The 17308-nt window shown below is 30.0% G+C and overlaps 2 protein-coding genes and 1 non-coding gene across 4 annotated transcripts; 2 read left to right on the top strand and 1 right to left on the bottom strand.

The window, feature by feature from the left end:
- Positions 1-289: 289 nt before the first annotated feature.
- LOC109790915 (mediator-associated protein 2) lies at positions 290-6076 on the top strand. Of its 2 annotated transcripts, XM_083071170.1 has the most exons (6): positions 307-435; positions 2185-2240; positions 3179-3328; positions 4250-4334; positions 4480-4560; positions 5442-6076. In XM_083071170.1, the coding sequence occupies exons 3-6, from the start codon at positions 3203-3205 to the stop codon at positions 5801-5803; spliced, it is 654 nt and encodes a 217-aa protein (XP_082927296.1). In that variant the 5' UTR covers positions 307-435; positions 2185-2240; positions 3179-3202; the 3' UTR covers positions 5804-6076. The 2 variants fall into 2 exon arrangements, with proteins under 2 accessions (XP_082927297.1, XP_082927296.1); XM_083071171.1 differs by lacking the exon at positions 2185-2240 and having other exon boundaries at positions 290-435.
- An 8182-nt stretch (positions 6077-14258) lies between these two features.
- TRNAG-GCC (transfer RNA glycine (anticodon GCC)) lies at positions 14259-14329 on the bottom strand. The gene has a single exon. It is a non-coding gene; the product is annotated as a tRNA-Gly (tRNA).
- A 1285-nt stretch (positions 14330-15614) lies between these two features.
- LOC109818690 (18.1 kDa class I heat shock protein) lies at positions 15615-15962 on the top strand. The gene has a single exon (XM_020384221.3). The coding sequence runs from the start codon at positions 15615-15617 to the stop codon at positions 15960-15962; it is 348 nt and encodes a 115-aa protein (XP_020239810.3).
- Positions 15963-17308: the final 1346 nt, after the last annotated feature.

The following is a 17308-nucleotide window of genomic DNA, read 5'->3' as shown; positions in this document are numbered from 1 at the left end:
AAATATTTAATTAATTTTAATATATACTAATTTTAATATCATAAAATTTATTATGATTTTAGTTATAATTTTTATTACTTTTTGATTTAATATTGAATATATTTTAATTATAAAATATAATAAATAAAATCTAAAATCTGTATCAATTTCTTTGATAAAAATATTTAATTAATTATAATATATAATAAATTTATTATCAAAATATTTATTATAATTTAAGTTATAATTTTTATAATCTTTTGTTTTAATAATGTCTAAAGTTGGCATGAATTTGGGTTATGTGTGTTTTTTTTTCACTTTGGGCTCATAAACCCACTATCAGAGAGGAACCAGTGGGCTTAAGTTAAAACAACACATCTCCTTCCGGAAAGACTCCGCAACACAGCTCTTGCCCTAGCAGACCCTCGCCGGCCACGACGCCTCCTTCTCTGTTAGGTATTTCATCGCTTCTCTGCTCTGTTTCTCGCTTTCTTCGCTTCTCTGCTCTGTTATGCGTTTCGCTTATGAGATGCAAATCTCGTTTCGGGAAATCTAGCTTATGTTTGAAGGTGACTCTTCCCTTGGCAGAGCAATAAACTCTGATTCTATCTTCTATTATTTATTTTCTTTGTTACGAGGGACCTATCACATTGTGTGTTTGAATTTTGTTACTCGTGTTACTTACCAACAAACCCAAGAAGTGGTCAGATTTTATCTTTTATAAATATAAAGGAAAATCAAATGATTCAACAACTTTCAGAAACAATTTGTTACAATTCTGTTATTGCTTTACTGTTTGTTGTGGGGTATGCGTGAGCATTGTGAGGTTTCTATGTAGTGTTGTATGTTTGACACAGGCAATAAGAATTCAGTCATTTTTTTTTCTCGGTTCACCCATCCAAATTTTTTATTGTATTACTTCAATTTTGTCTTGGATATTTCACTTTTTCAGGAATTTTAATGATAAGGATAGAGACTAATGATTTATGTAATACCTTCAATTTTTGCTTCATTCTACTCATCTTTAAAATAAAGAATGGGTTAGAACAATGCTGATAAGGGACACTGGTATTGAACATGATGTGATATGAATTTTTGATCTCTCTTTGAATTTTTATTTTTTATATTTATTTTTCCTTCCTCCATGAATTTATTGTATTCAGCCTGCTTGTTTGTTTTTATGATCACTCTTTTCATGCTCTAACCTTTGTTTTCCCTCCTTTTGATTGCAAGAATTTTAAGTCATGTTGGATTTATATAGTTGGTTTCAATTTTAGCATTGCATGGAGCGTACCTTATTTCAATGTTGATGGCTTGTGATATAGTTTTTATTTAATCAACCAACTTTATAAGTAGATAGTACATATTTGATACCTAATTTTGTCTTTCTTATTGCTAAGATGAGATTACTTGTATCCTTTTAAATTGTTATACTTCCTGTGAAGAAAGTGTTAAGGATGTGCTCTGCACAGTTTGGAAAATTAACGCCACTTCAAAACTAAGCATTTTGTGTTCGAATGTTCTCTAGTGTAATTTTATTACATGTTTTAGGCTGCCATGGCAAATCATAATATCGCATTGTTACATTAAGCCATACTTTTATTCTTCAATATCATGATTAACTTCATAAGCCATTTCATTAATTTTACTTTTATTCATTTTATTGTTATTTTTTTCTTTTGTTGGCAAAATAATATTAAATCCGTACTGCTTGCACCTTCACAATAGCTCATGCTTATTACTTTTTTTCGTAGACATGGTTCACACAATTTCTTAAAGTTAACAATCAACAATTAATCTATACTCATAAATCGTGATTTTCGCTAATCAAATATTATTTTAATACAAAATTTCATATAAAATATACATTACATTTACTAAAATTTAAAAAGTTGAATATATATATATATATATATATATATATATATATAACTTATTAATTTAATAATATACCAAGTGTATAAATTTAAAAGTCCTAAATTAAAAATAATTTTAAAAACTATTAAACTGAAATAAAAAAAGTCATTTTTTAATTCAGATTTAATATTATATCAAAATTAAATAGAATAGTAAACTATTTTTATATTTGGCCCGAATGAATTTTTATTAAAAATTAAAATAAACAAAGAACAGGCAAAACCGCTAAATCCCTAATTACTTTTTATTTATTTATTTATTTTAATTGGGTAATATATGTTGGCGCAGCCTCTTCCATTGTTTTGCACCTGCTCGTTTGGCAACTGCGCCGTTTCCACTTTCCGGTAACTCTCTCCCTTTACGTTTTTTCTATTCCTTCTACGCACTCATCATTCTCACTTTGCCTTTTGCTGCATGCTTTTTCTTCATACCAATGTATTACACTTTCTCCTTCAAAACCAAACTCAACTTATACTACGTCACTCAGATTTTCGTTACTTACTTCCCCTAAGAAAAATAGAAGCCGTTGGTTGGTTTGCATCATATTCCCCAAATTAGACCAAACCGAACCGTAATTTGATTTTTCAGTGGATCTTTTTTTTGTATTGATTGATAGTGTCTCTCTAGGGTTCAGAGTTTTTTTTTTCTCTGCGACTGTGGACATGTTTGTGTATTTCGTTGTGCGTAGATTAGATAAATCATTCGGCTGCTAGAGCTTTTTTTTGAGAGAAAAAAAAAAGTTATTGCTCAAAATCTATTAGTTATTAAACAAGCACTTAAACGGTTTCAGCTCTACGATTTTTCATCTTCTTTTAATCTCTTCTTCCCTGTCCTTGTCCTGAACAAGTTTGACTTCCCATATGGCACTGAATTCCCAATTGTGTGATCTTGTGACTAATACTACGGTGGAGAATGGGGTTCTTATTGTAACTTGATAAGGAGGTGCTCATGACAGCGATATTTGAATATTAAGCTTTTGCTGATGAACATGATGTTACTGTTAGTTTTACTGATAATCACTGCCGTGTTTCTTTAAATATTGGATCAAACATTGTAATGGGTAGGAGAAAAATTCTTCTGCCCCTGTTCTACTCTTGTTTAATTTCCCATCATTGACTGACTGCTGTGATGGAATATGGAGATTCCATCATGCTGTTTATAATCCGACCCAGTTTGGTAGCAGACTATATTTATCTGCATTTGAACATGTTAGTTGTTTATTATTTTCCAGTATTTGATTTTCTGTTTTTTCTGTCTTTCTCTATCTTTTATTGTGGGGTAGGATCTTTAGGCTCTGCGAAAGTCAATGGTGGATATGGAGGGCACAGAAGGCTACAGGCCTTTCGCAGAATATGTGGAAGACAGCAACGAAGCACTCATTAACTTGACTGACTCAACCGAGCTTTGGCTTCTTAAGCTGCCTTTCTCCAATGTAAGTTTGTCTTTATGCTTATGATTTGCTTATTTCTTTTGAACTGAATTCCAACAACCGATGCCATCTAAATGAAAAAAAAAAAATCACAAAAGATTGATATCATCATCATTACAAAAGTGAAAAATCAAGTGGGATGTCAAGCATTTTGTTTAAAAATATAGTACTTGTTTTGATACCCCTTTGCTTGTGACTTCAGTCATGGTATCAAACAATTAACTTCTTTTTGGTCAATCCTCTCTACTAAGCTTATTTTTTCTTTTGTTAGAATCTTTTTGCATATATGTTTCGTGTTAATTTTACTGTTAGTTTTACTGATAATGACTGCCGTGTTTCTTTAAATATTGGATCAAACATTGTAATGGGTAGGAGAAAAATTCTTCTGCCCCTGTTCTACTCTTGTTTAATTTCCCATCATTGACTGACTGCTGTGAAAAAAAATCACAAAAGATTGATATCATCATCATTACAAAAGTGAAAAATCAAGTGGGATGTCAAGCATTTTGTTTAAAAATATAGTACTTGTTTTGATACCCCTTTGCTTGTGACTTCAGTCATGGTATCAAACAATTAACTTCTTTTTGGTCAATCCTCTCTACTAAGCTTATTTTTTCTTTTGTTAGAATCTTTTTGCATATATGTTTCGTGTTAATTTTTGTTGTGTTAGATCTCATTAAGGAGTGTGGAAAAATTCATCCCTGTGTAATACCTCTTTCCATTTGCTAATGTGTTTTCCCTCTTAAAATTGATCAATTTCTATAATTATGTGAGGTTTCATTCCATTCAAATGAGCTGGTATCTGTATTGGGATTGGCGGTGTTTCCTTCGATCTAGGATTTAGATGGTAGAAGAGCCTCTGCTTGATTTTATGTTGATCACTGCCATCATTATCTCACTTGATGTGTGTAATTTGTTGGTCAGGATTTTTTATCTGACATACATGGGCAGAAATTGTTTCTCACACTTCAGAATAATGGTAAACTAGCCAACTTCGAGGGTTCATCAGGTAAATAAAGTGATCAGCTGTGACATCATCAATGCTCTGTTCTCTCCTTCAATTTCTGCTTCTTGATATTCATAATAGCATTTTTTTTTGTGTGATAAGAATATGATTTTTTGCAAGTGCCTTAATTTTCATGTTATGTTGGCAGGTAAAGTATATGATTTTGTAAGCTTTGCTGCTCAAGAGCCAGACGAAACGGTTTTTGTTTCCTCTACTGAACCAAAAATAGGTAAGCATCAATATTTTCTATTACTCATATATGAAGGATGACAACTACAGCAAGGTAAAAGTGATGTCAACATAGCAGTCTTAATTGAGTACATAGCTTTTCACAATGGTGTTGGACATACTTGCTGCAACATCCAAAAGATAGTGCCTCAATATATGTTTTTTGTGCTTAATATAGTCTGGGTTAACGAGTTGTGACTTGTGAGAGTAAGAGCTCATTGCTTCAGTGTTTTAGATCACTTTTAAAAATATTTGGTGTGTTTAACCTTTAAAAAATCAGAATCTGAAAAATGTCTTGTTGCTTATTATTTTTTAGAAGCTACTTTGAGTAGCTTTTGAAAAACATCTATAACTTGATCGTTATCTCTGCCAAAATGGAGAACTATCCCATTCTCCAATTCAATATCTGCTTGTAATTTTCAAGGATTTCAAGTATGGTTTCTGTCCTTATTATGTGCACCAGGAAACCTCTGTTCAGATGTTTATTTATTTTTTTTTAATTTGTTCTGTCGATGTTGTTTTTATTAAAAAAAGTATATGTATGATTCCAATATTAATGTATATTGGAAGTTATATTGTGAGTAGCAAATTATTACTTGTGAACTTAACCAGTATGTTTTTTGTCTTTGGCAATGTTTTTCAGAATGTGTTTTGGATTCATGACTTGGATCTCACTTCCATTTTTGGTTTTTCTCCCGTTTATATTGTATTGGATTTTCCCTTGTTGTATTTGATCACTTTTCATGTCGCGTCTCTCAAGACTGGCTTTTGTGTGTTGTAGTAGTAGTAATAGTAGTAGGTAGTTTTAATGCTTATAGTTTTTTAGTTTTATTTCTTTTAGTTCAAGCACTAAGATAAATGTTTTCTTTTGCTTTACTGCAGCAAAGATTTCGATGCGAGTTTCCACTGTCCATTACCCTGATCCTAAAGAACTTGAAAAGCTCAATTCAACCAATAAAAGACACGCCCATCGAAATTCTTCTGGAGTCACAGGGACAACTTCATCTCGGTATTTCCCTATGCAAAGTGGTGGACATGCAGCTTCATCAAAAGGTAGCAGACAGAAAAGCTCTTTATCTGAAGTTGGTGAGCCATCAAGTATTTCAAAAAGAAGCCACGTGTCTAAAACTAAGTCCAAATCTATTGTGTCTGAGGTTTCACATGGTCACAGCACTGGCATTTCCTCTATGTCCCCAGATCATTCCCATGAAAGAAAATCAAAGAAAAGAAAACATAAGGAATAATGTTTTCTACACTCGCTATTGGCTTATTTATAGTGTAATATTTAAAGGTTACATGCATTTCCCAGTCCTTTAAATATGTCCCGAAAGAATAGTTCTTGACTTTTATGTTGCAGAAGGATGATAAAATTTAAATGCTTGCATTCTCTTTGTCTCTCTACATTTTTTTTTGTTTTTTGCAAATTTTCATCTGGTTCAGTTCGACAATGTTCACTGATGTAAGGACCCCTAGTGTTAAATTTTCATTTTTGTAATGCTCACTGGCATTTACTCTGAGTATGAGCAGTGTTAAATATTTGGAGGGAAAGTTTTGTCATCCAGTCTTACCTATATTCATACCAAAATGTACCACCTTTTATATTTTTCTCATCTGTCTTCCCGTTTGTGTACTGAAGGACGATATTAATTTTGTTGTGGCATTTTTATTTTATGGCCAGAATATCCTTTAAGAATGATGATTTTTCTTGACTATTTTAGCTAATTCAAATTGTACTTAACCATTTTTAAGGATGTATAGCACTTTATTCTTATAATATAAATCATTTAACTCTTATTAATTATAAAATCCATTAGTTTATAATATTTATCTATAAAATTAGATTAAATAATTTATTTAAAAAATGACAAACAACCTAGTTGTATAAATATTACTTAGAATCATTTTTTTAAGAAAACTTATAAGAAAAGTCTTTTTAAGTTATAAAAATGCTATTTAGTGGGTCATTTTTATATTTGGAAAGTTGGAAGACTTTATATCAAAAAAAGTTTATGATGTGTGATGTAGGCAAAAAATGTGAATCAATTGTAATTGGGCAATTGCATATATGTGAATAAAGTAACCTGTTCCCATGTTTGCCCTGTACTCTTAGTGCATTAACAAATTAAAAATAAGACTGGAACCAACTTTTTCTTCTGTATTTAAATTAACAAATATTAACCGCGAGGTCATCAACAACATAAAATACAGTGGAATAGCATACAATATAATTATTAAAAATAAACAGAAAGAGAGAGCTCAGAACACTTTTAATCATCCATCTACTATGACTATGAGGAGATAAGTGATTGACCCATCAACCACTGAATTATCATCACAGCTCCAACATGTGTGAACAAGTCGGGTATCTGTACCATGGCAGGGTACTATTCTACCAGTAGACCACCAGTGCTACTGATGATAAACTCCTGCATTATTTAAATCTCTTCAATAGCGTTAGCTTAAGATTTAAATCATGATTGATTATCTGAATTATATTGACTTATACATAACGTAACCTAGTAAAGATTGATCTATTGCATTGATTGAATAACCTAAAAACATTCATATTTTTATTGGATGATACATATATGAATTCCATATCCATACCAAAATGAATATCGAAAAACACTAACCCATTAATTGATCTTAGAAGCAACTAGATTAATTAATTGATCTCTCCGAATCTACACTAAACCCACCAAAAGCGATAAATTTTCTTACCTTACACTACACATCACATTTCTTTTCCATCCACACAAGCAAGCGAGTCTGAATTAAGTTTCAGTTTTTGAAAATTTTTACATCCATGTGTTACGTTAAAAGTTTCTGTATAGTATAAAATTTGTTACATAAGGAATACCAAAATCTTAGATTAATTTTTTAACATCTCACAATCGTGTCCGTTATAGACGTGAATTAAAATACGAAAGGTAGAAAGGTGCGTTTGCATGGGCAATGTAACAAGTTGATATACTATACACAAGAAGAGAAGAGAGTAGTTACATGAAAATCAAAAGCGGCAGGCACAAAAGAGGTAGAAAAAGCAAGCAGTGAGAAGGAGCAGAACAGCCTCAAACGCAGAAACAACCTTAAACGCCACGTCGTTGAAGAATGTTACCGGCAAAGAAATGCTCTTGGACTTGAATGCTGACCAAACGTACTTCCACTTGCCCCACTCTTTCTTCACCCTCTTCAAACACCATCTCTTCTTTCCAATCATGTCACTACTCATCAAGTTGCGATTTTGCTTCCTCATAGACAAATGGGTCGGGCTTATATTGAGGAATCCAGGAAGGTTCCACGCTTCGGCTTTTCAACCACTTTTCTTTGGTCACACGGTTTTCTAATGATGCTTAACCGGTGAGTTCATAGGTTGCCGGTTGGTGGGTCGTGTTTGGTGGTTTGAATTTAATTAACAAGTTTGAAGTGGCGAGAGTAATCAAAACTCGTCGGGTCCTACGTGGCTGCGCTGCGGTGCTGGCTTCTAAGTGAAATGAAAGTGCTTCAGAAATGGTTTTTCTTTCACGGGACTCATCACAGATCACAACCATAAAGTTATGAAAGCCTTTCGGAATCACTACCTTCTTGACATGTGGTTAGGCTTTAGACCAATGATGCTTTGTTATTTGAAGAACAAACAGCAAAACATGCCAACCAAACAAATTAGGCGAATTCAGTACAATATTTGATCACATCATTACTCTGTAAAGATTATGGCTATGCTTGATAAGATTTCGGTTGGTAGGATACATGGATTTATTTTCTACGCAACTAGAATGATAGTTGTGCATTTAAACACTATATATTCTCATTTTAGGTATAATGATATTTGTTTATAAAATTGTTTTTATATTGAGATAATATAATTAGTCAAAATAAAAATACTTTTTAAAGTTTTTGTTCATAACAGTTTTGTTGTTTATTATTTTAAATTTGTATACTATTTGTATATATAAAGAGAGAGAAAAAGAGAGAAAGAAATCACTCATTTACTCACTGATTAAGTTTAATCTACTTAATAATTTATATTAAATGTCAAATTTTAATAATTCAATCATTAAATTAAAAGTTTTTAATCCATAAGTCAAGTATTCAAAATTCTAAAAAAATAAATTTTATTTAATACTTCATTTTATTAATTCAAATTAATGAATAATTATAAAAATATTTTATGCGTTGATTTAAATTAATGAAATAGAGTATTAAATAGTTAAAACGTGATTAACTCTCTCTCTCTCTCTCTCTCTCTCTCTCTATATATATATATATATATATATATATATATATATATATTATATGAGGAGGGTTCAAACGACACCGGTATAACTTTTATTAAGTGTTACACTGCTCAATAACTTTATATTAAATGTAAATTTTGAAAATCCAACCGTTAGATTGAAAGTTCATATCTCTTAGATCATATATATCAAATTTTATATTAATCTAAGATGATTTGATACTTCATTCTTATAAAATAAAATTGACGTAATATATACATTTCAAAATATATTAAAATATGAACACTTTGATTACTTTCAAGTTGTTGTTCAATTTTAACAAAATTTGACATATATGATCTAAGATATATGAACTTTCAATCTAACGGTTGGATTTTCAAAATTTACATTTAATATAAAGTTATTGAGCGGTGTAACACTTAGTAAAAGTTACACCGGTGTCGTTTGAACCCTCCTCTATATATATATATATATATATATATATATATATATATATTATATAAAGAGAGAGATGTTTACTCCAACAGTAAATTTACCTAAACTTAATTTGTTCAATAATTCATGCTCTATATCAAATCTCAACGATCCAAACTTAAATTTAGGGGGGTGTATTGGTTTAGGATTTCATAGGATTTTAAAAGACTTTTTTTGAGTAAAAAAGTCCATTGATATTCAATTAGGATTTTATGTCACTTAAAAATAATCTAGTGGTATTCAATCTGAATTTTCAAGATTTTTTAAAGAGTCCATTAAAATCTATTGCTATTCATTTGAGATTTTTTACGACTTAAAAATAATTTATTGGTATTCAAAAATATAAGGATTTTAAAGGATTGTTATGTTAGAGGGATTTTGAAGGACTTTTTAGTGCTATTTATAAATACCAAATTCATAAAACAATCTCATCCAAATCCATCAGATTTTGGAGGATTGTTTGAAGTGACTTTTCAAGTGCTTTAAGAATTTTCAAGTGAATTTTTTATCTTTTTTTTTTCTATACTTCTGTCTTCTCCATTTTTTCTTTGCTAATAATACTGCACTACTGTTCATTGCTCATATATAATACTGTAGTATTGTTCTCATTCCATTCTTCTATTTTGTGAAACTCTGATATGTAAATTACAGTGTCATTGACTTGCTCTATTTTTGTCTTCGTTCTCTTTAATTGACTTGCTCTATTTTATTCTATTTAGTTTAATTTTTTCCTTTATATAACACAAAAAAACACTTGAAATTTAAACTTTTAAGTAGTAATTTTTTTATAACACACGTCAAGAAAAAGGAAAGGTGAAAGATGAAATTTATATCATGATCTCTGCAATATATATATATATATATATATATATATATATAAGATGAATTTGAGTTAGGGTTTCTGTGAGTACAATGAAATGAAAATGGATCTTAGTTGGGGAAAAAATCCTCTTAGCATAAAAACTGTGATCTTTCTCCTTTCCTTGAGTTTGTTACTTTTATCCCTCTTCCTTTTATGACCCAACAATTTTTTTTTTACTATGAATTTTTAAAAAATTTTATATTGTGAAATTATAATTTTTTTTTATATTTTAAAGAAAGGAAATTAATATAAGACATTGCAAAATCTAATTTTTTAGGGTTTAGAGTTTATGCCTCCATTAACTTATTTTAAAAAAAAGGAAATATTGTTAAAATATTTGTTAGAATAATTTGCATTTATAAATATTGTTAAAAATTTATCATATAATATATAACTAAAATACTAATATATATATATATATATATATATATATATACAAATATTTTTTCTGTATCTAAATACTTCCATTTATATTAAAAAAATTATATATCTAAATATTTTCTCAATATCGAATATACTGATTTTTTATATAAAAAAATTATCTTATATTTCTATATTTCTATTTTTACATGCTTCTTTTAATGGCCAAGGTATTTGATCCTTCATCTTCAACATTACCGATTAATGAAGATCATACTTTTGAACTTATTATTCACACTCATGAGCAAAAGCAAGAAGACGCTAATTAGGGATGGCAATCGGCCCATGGGAGCGGGTAATAGTAAACTCGTCCCTGTCCCGCTAGATAAAAATTGGCCTCACACCCATATCATATCCGCGCGAGTATCCATGAATTTCTTGAATACCCACGGATATCCATGGATATTTATAATTTTTTTTAAGAAATTAAAAAAATTATATTATAAATAATTTTAAGTTTATATTTAATGTCATTGAAATATTAAAAATAAAAATTCAATGTTAATTTTGAACTTCTATTTAACGTCAATTTTGTTGAAATAATAATAAAAATACAAGATAATCAATAACTTAAAATATATCAATCTCACACAAGTAAGTGAAAGTCTCATATCACAAGGCTACAATAATTTAATCTCATAATTCCAAACGAAAGTAAACAACTTAAAATACATAAATCTTATTTGTCCAATCAAAACTAGAAAATTAATCAAATTACATCCAACATAATTCTATGGAAAGAAAATAAGATGAAAGAGTGTAGTTTTAAGATTATGTGGTACAAGGATAATTAGGATATTTAGGAAATATTATTAAACGGGTACCCGCGGGAATGAATATCATCATACCCACCCCCGCCCCATTTATAAACGGATAAAAAATTATCTGTTCCCATTATCCGCGGGTACCTAATTAGCCTATCCATTTATTATCTGTAGCGGATTTTACCCGCAGATACCGGCGGGTGCGGGTATTTTTGTCATCCCTAACGCTAATGTTTGGAAGACTAGTATAACTATGAATATGTGGGTGAATGCTATTTAAGAGGATATGATATTATGGAGAATTATTATTATTATTATTATTATTATTATTTATCTAGACATTATTTTTTATTATTTTTATTTTTGACTCTTTTTAAATTTGAATGTATGAAAAAAAATTTGAAATCTTATCATATGTCAAAAATCCACGAAAATTCTATAAAATTCCCAAAGTCCCGTAAAATCCATTAAAATCTTTATTTAAAAGTCTTGCAGAATACATTAAAATCCTGATTTAAAGTCTTGCAGAATCTTACGGAGTCTTAAAAGTCATGAAAATCCTGTAAAATCTTTTAAAATCCGCAAGATTTTTTTTAACTAAAAAATTCATTTAAAATCCTAATCCAATACACCCCCTTAAAGTTTCCAATGTATAGATCAAATATACAAAATTTTAAAAATATTAAAAATTATTTAATTAATACTTTATTTTATTAATTCAAATTGACAGATAATATATTTTTATTATTTTATTATACATATTCATGCATTACATATAGAATTATCTAAAAATACACATGATAAATTTAGACCTTTTTACGTCGGGAAAAATACTAACGTTAATGTGGGAGACGTAAATCTACATCAGCATTGTAAAACCGACATAAATTTACGTCGGACATTACCAGGTCCGAAGTGAAAAAGTAGTAAAAAAAAATAAAAAAAATAACGAGTGCAAGCAGAATGGCCCGTTCTGCAAGGAGAACGGACCGTTCTCCAAGCAGAACAGCCAGTTCTGCAAGGAGAACGGGTCGTTCTACTTGCAGAACGGCCTGTTCCAGATGCAGAAGAAACGCAGAAGATTGGAAATAATAATATTCAAAAAAAAATGAAGAAAAGAACAAGTAGTAGTGAAGATGAAAGTAGACAGGGAAAAGGAAATGAAAAATACATAAAAAAGGGAACTTGCAATTAAGTGTACATGGGAAAAGGAAACGTAACCGTTCTCACAAACATTAGCCCGAATGATAGGCTCGCCATCGTTGTGGAAGCCAAAGCCGCGCCGCAAGCAAAAGGCAGAGTGCAGCTCCAAAAGGCGTAGATCCAGCTTTCTCTTGTTGCCATCTGCAATGTTGGTGTGTATGAAGAAAGCTTAGCACTTCTCTTATTTTTTTTCTATGCTCTTATGAAGAAAACAATGTTAAAATATAGAAAGCTCATACAAGATAAGGTGCAGATCCAGTTTTTCGAAGGCTTCAGCGGAGAGCATGGATTCCCCTGCACTTCTCTTCCATAGCTTAGCACGTTTAAAGGTGCCTACACTTTAATATAGAAAGCTTTTTTACGTCGGATATAATAAAGTCCAACGTAAAATGTAAAATTTACGTCTGATATTAGATGTATCCGACGTAGATTTTACATTTTACGTCGGATCCTTTTAAGTCCGACGTAAAAAAGTTCAAAAAAATTACAAAAATGTCACCACGTCTTTTTTACGTCGATTTTTATTTTGACCGACGAGAAAAGAGTGATGTAAAAGACTATTTTTTTACTAGTGCATTCTTAGACCTAGTTAATCCTAAATTAACTCTATTACAATAAGTGCTCTTTGTTTTGTGTGCCCTTGCAAATTTGCAATCAAAAGAAGGGAAAACAAAGGTTAGAGCATGAAAAGAGTGATCATAAAAACAAACAAGCAGGCTGAATACAATAAATTCATGGAGAAAAGAAAAATAGATGAAAAAAAAATTCAAAGAGAGATCAAAAATTCATATCACATCATGTTCAATACCAGTGTCCCTTGTCAGCATTGATCTAACCCATTCTTTCTTTTAAAGATGAGTAGAATCAAGCAAAAATTGAAGGTGTTATATAAATCATTAGTCTCTATCCTTATCATAAAATAAAGATTTTATATTTTAGAGGATGAAAATAAAAACCATAAACCATAAACCTCCGACATCGTGTTGAAGACTTCTTGTACTGATTTCTTAACAAGAACACTATGTAAGAGACCAGAACCTTTATTTGAGCCCTTCTGTTTGTTCTGCTCGTTTTATTTTGGTAGAATTGAATATTGCAAATAAAATGATATTAATTAATACAAATACAATGATAACATACCAGAACCTTCGCGGAAAAGTCCAGAAGTTTTGCGAATGATCTGAAACCGGTAAAACCAACCAAACCGTAAAATTAAAGGTGTTTTCTGGAACATACAAGATTGTCCTTTTACATCATATAAATACAAGATTGTCCTTCATGAGGAGGTTCAGATTGCCAGAGAATGCCAAAGTGGACCAAGTGAAGGCTTGTATGGAAAATGGGGTTCTCACTGTTACCGTTCCCAAGGAAGAGGTTAAGAAGCCTCATATTAAGGCAATAGAAATCTCTGGTTGATCTATTTCTTGTCTGCAAAGTACAAAATTTGGTTTGTTGTAATAAGTTTTCCCTGTGTCTTTGAGAAAGATGTTACATTTTGTGTCATGTCATGTGTGAATAAAATTCTGCATTGAGAAAGAATTTTAAACTGTCTTATTGTATATGACACTTGGAATAGCTTGCAATATTTGGAGGAATAATGTATTAAAAAAAAAAAGAGGTGAAGACCTATTTAATTAAAAAAATAGTAAAAGAGAGCTCTGAACGTATTTAATCACCCAAGAGTAGGGGAAAGTGACTGACCCATCAGACACTAAATTGTCATCACAGCTCTCAGAAGTGCACCAGCCGGGAATCGAACCCGGGTCTGTACCGTGGCAGGGTACTATTCTACCACTAGACCACTGGTGCTCATGATACTTTATGCATTATTTACATATTAAAGACCCAATAACAGCAAAATTTAAGGCTTTATATATGCATTACATTGACTTATAGGCACTGGCACTGCAATCATTGGTGTACTGCATTGCATTGATTGAATAACATAAAAATAGTTGAACAAACAATAATTTTTTTTAATGTATTTATTTAGGAAAGAAAATAGACAAAATATATAGGATTAAAAATTATTCTTTAATGCATAAAAAATGAGTTTGAAAGTATATTTTCAAATACAAAATTTCATTCATATATTATAAAACATTCATCATTTATTATAAAATAAAAAGGATAATAATTTTATTTTTCAATTACTTATTTTCTCAATCAAATAAGAAAACTATTGTTATTTTCTCTTTATCTACGTATGTACAAAAAGATGGTTAATATATTTTTCTTTTTCCTTTTGCGAAATAGAATATATCTACTGCATAAAAATTAATTATCATAAATAATACAGTAACTAGTATCATATATGATAGCAATTATAATATTCCTGTATTAATATAATAATATAATTAGATATTAAATATTATACTATTGAAAAAAATATTAAGTTACAATTTTTTATTATTGTTCATATAAAATGAATGTTATTATTTTAATATTTTATTTACGATCAATTAATTAATATTATCATTTATATGATACAGTAATTAATATAAATTTAGAGTATATACTATAAATTACTTTTTACAAAATATGTAAATGTTTTTCATTTTCCTAAACTTATGCATTTAGTTTTTTTAATCTACAACTTAAAACCTTAATTTTTTAAACATATCAAATAGTATGTAAAAAACAATAAATAATACATAATAGGAATCTGAAAGATAAAAAAATAAAAAATTGTTTGATAAAAAATATAAGTTGACGTTATTTTTTTAATTAATTTTTTATATTTAAGTAATTTAATTCTTATATGATTTATTTTATGCTATTAATTATATCCGGAAAGTCGATGTTGTTCTAGTTTTTTACAGATTAGAAAAAAGGTCCCAATGAAAATAAAACTTTCCGTGTTAAGAAATTGGTACGTATAAAAATGGTGAGAGGTGAAGAGAATGACATGAAAGCAGAAATTTGGTGGAATTTGCATAAACATCTGTTTTACGTAAAACGAGGTCCACATGCAAACGGAAGGAAGGCGAAGAAGTCTCTTGACCTTCGGAAACGTTGTTTAATAGAATCAGAATCCAACAAAGGCATTCTAATTGTAATTGTAAAAGAATAAAAAATGTCTTTGATCCCAAGCATGGAGGATTCTCCGGCGGCGTTGATGGGAAGCCTAGGGCAGTTGGAGTGGAAGGAGACGGCGGAGGCGCACGTGCTAAAGGCGGAGGTGGGGGGGCTGAGGAGGGAGGAGGTGAAGGTGGAGGTGGAGGACGGAAGAGTTCTTCAGGTGAGTGGGGAGAGGAACATCCAAATTCAAGACCACAACGATGCCTCTCACACCCTTCACCGCACCACTTCCAAGTTCAAGAGATCTTTCACGCTTCCCGCCAATGCCAAACTTGATCACCTCAAAGCTTCCATTGAAAATGGCCTTCTCACTGTCACTGTTCCCAAGATCACTCATTCCATGCCCATTCATAATTCCTAATCACAACATCCTTCATGCTCTTTTTCATATGTATAAGCGGGTTGGATCCAGTTCGATTAGTTTTTGATCAACGTGATATTTGAACTAATCAAAATTTAACAAATTAGATTAAGTCGGATTTATGTAATTTTTTTAAAAATCTAATCTAATTCAACTTAATCATAAATGAATTGGGTTCAATTTCGGGTTAATATAATTAAATTTATTTATTTTTTAATAAAAATTTAAATATTTCAAAATAGATGTAAATTATTTGATACATTACTACAAATATAATGTTATCAACCTATAAAACAAATAATGATACAAATTTAATTCTAAAATAAATTTATTAATTTATTACATTATTATCAACTAAAAAAATCAAGAGTGATAATGAGTATTGTCCTAAACAAATAATTATTTAAATATTATTATTATTATTATTATTATTATTATTATTATTATTATTATTATTATTATTATTATTATGATCGGGTTGGATTAGGTAACAGGCTAAAAAGACAAAATCTGTTACCTGATATGTATGGTGTCAGATTTTGGTTGTGTTGGATTGAGTCTGATCCAAACATCGAAAGAATCCGATCTAAACTTATTGAATTGGTTTGGGTTAGTTCGAGTTCGCGGGTTATCCATACTCACTTATACCTTTACTTTGTTGCATTCATAATCCCTTTTGTAAATTCACTTATATATATATATATATTTAAGATTAAAAACAAACATAAGAAAATGCCTTTTGTATATGGTAAAATACTCTTTCTACACTTTTCTTTTTTTTTAGATTATTGGATTATTGTATCAATTATATATTTTTTAAGAATTATTTCCCTGTTAATTATTTTAATACGGCTAATAGTTTCAAATTTATTAATCTCAGACAATATTTCTTGTCACAAATTCAATGTTTCCAAAGTAACAATTTAAGCGCTCTATAAACAAAAACAATACATATTTTTAATTTAAAATTGGTTTGAACTTATTTTTCTGTTAGATAGGTTTCAGAGAATAAAGATAGTTTTTCAAACAATAACAATACTACCCTGATTACAAGCCATTTCCAGCTATTTCATGGTTTATTGTGTCATCTATCATTACATTTACCATTGGCCATCTTAAATTCTTGTAGAATTCTTTTGTTGGGCCTTGGGCCCTTTTGATATGGACCCAAATCACGTTCATAAAAAATAAACACAATGATATTTAGAAGACTAGAACCTTCTCTTCTGAGTGACGAGAGAAATCGAGAATTTTTCCGAATCATTGAAAACCGGAAAAATCAACTAAATTTGTAACCAGAATTTTCGGGAATATACGGGATTATCCTTTCAATTCGTTTAAATACC

This window comes from Cajanus cajan, chromosome 3 (genome assembly GCF_000230855.2).
Source record: "Cajanus cajan strain Asha chromosome 3, NIPB_CcT2T_4, whole genome shotgun sequence".
Lineage (NCBI taxonomy): Eukaryota > Viridiplantae > Streptophyta > Magnoliopsida > Fabales > Fabaceae > Cajanus > Cajanus cajan.
Note: the sequence above shows the minus strand (reverse complement) of the source record. Positions and strands in the feature narration are given on the sequence as shown.

Excerpts from the sequence above, each read along its gene's own strand:
- LOC109790915 (XM_083071171.1), top strand. The coding sequence starts at position 3,203 with ATGGTGGATATGGAGGGCACAGAAGGCTACAGGCCTTTCGCAGAATAT. Across the intron at positions 3,329-4,249 it reads TTAAGCTGCCTTTCTCCAAT|GATTTTTTATCTGACATACA; the intron begins GTAAGTTTGTCT and ends TTTGTTGGTCAG. Across the intron at positions 4,335-4,479 it reads CAACTTCGAGGGTTCATCAG|GTAAAGTATATGATTTTGTA; the intron begins GTAAATAAAGTG and ends TTATGTTGGCAG.
- LOC109818690 (XM_020384221.3), top strand. The coding sequence starts at position 15,615 with ATGGAGGATTCTCCGGCGGCGTTGATGGGAAGCCTAGGGCAGTTGGAG.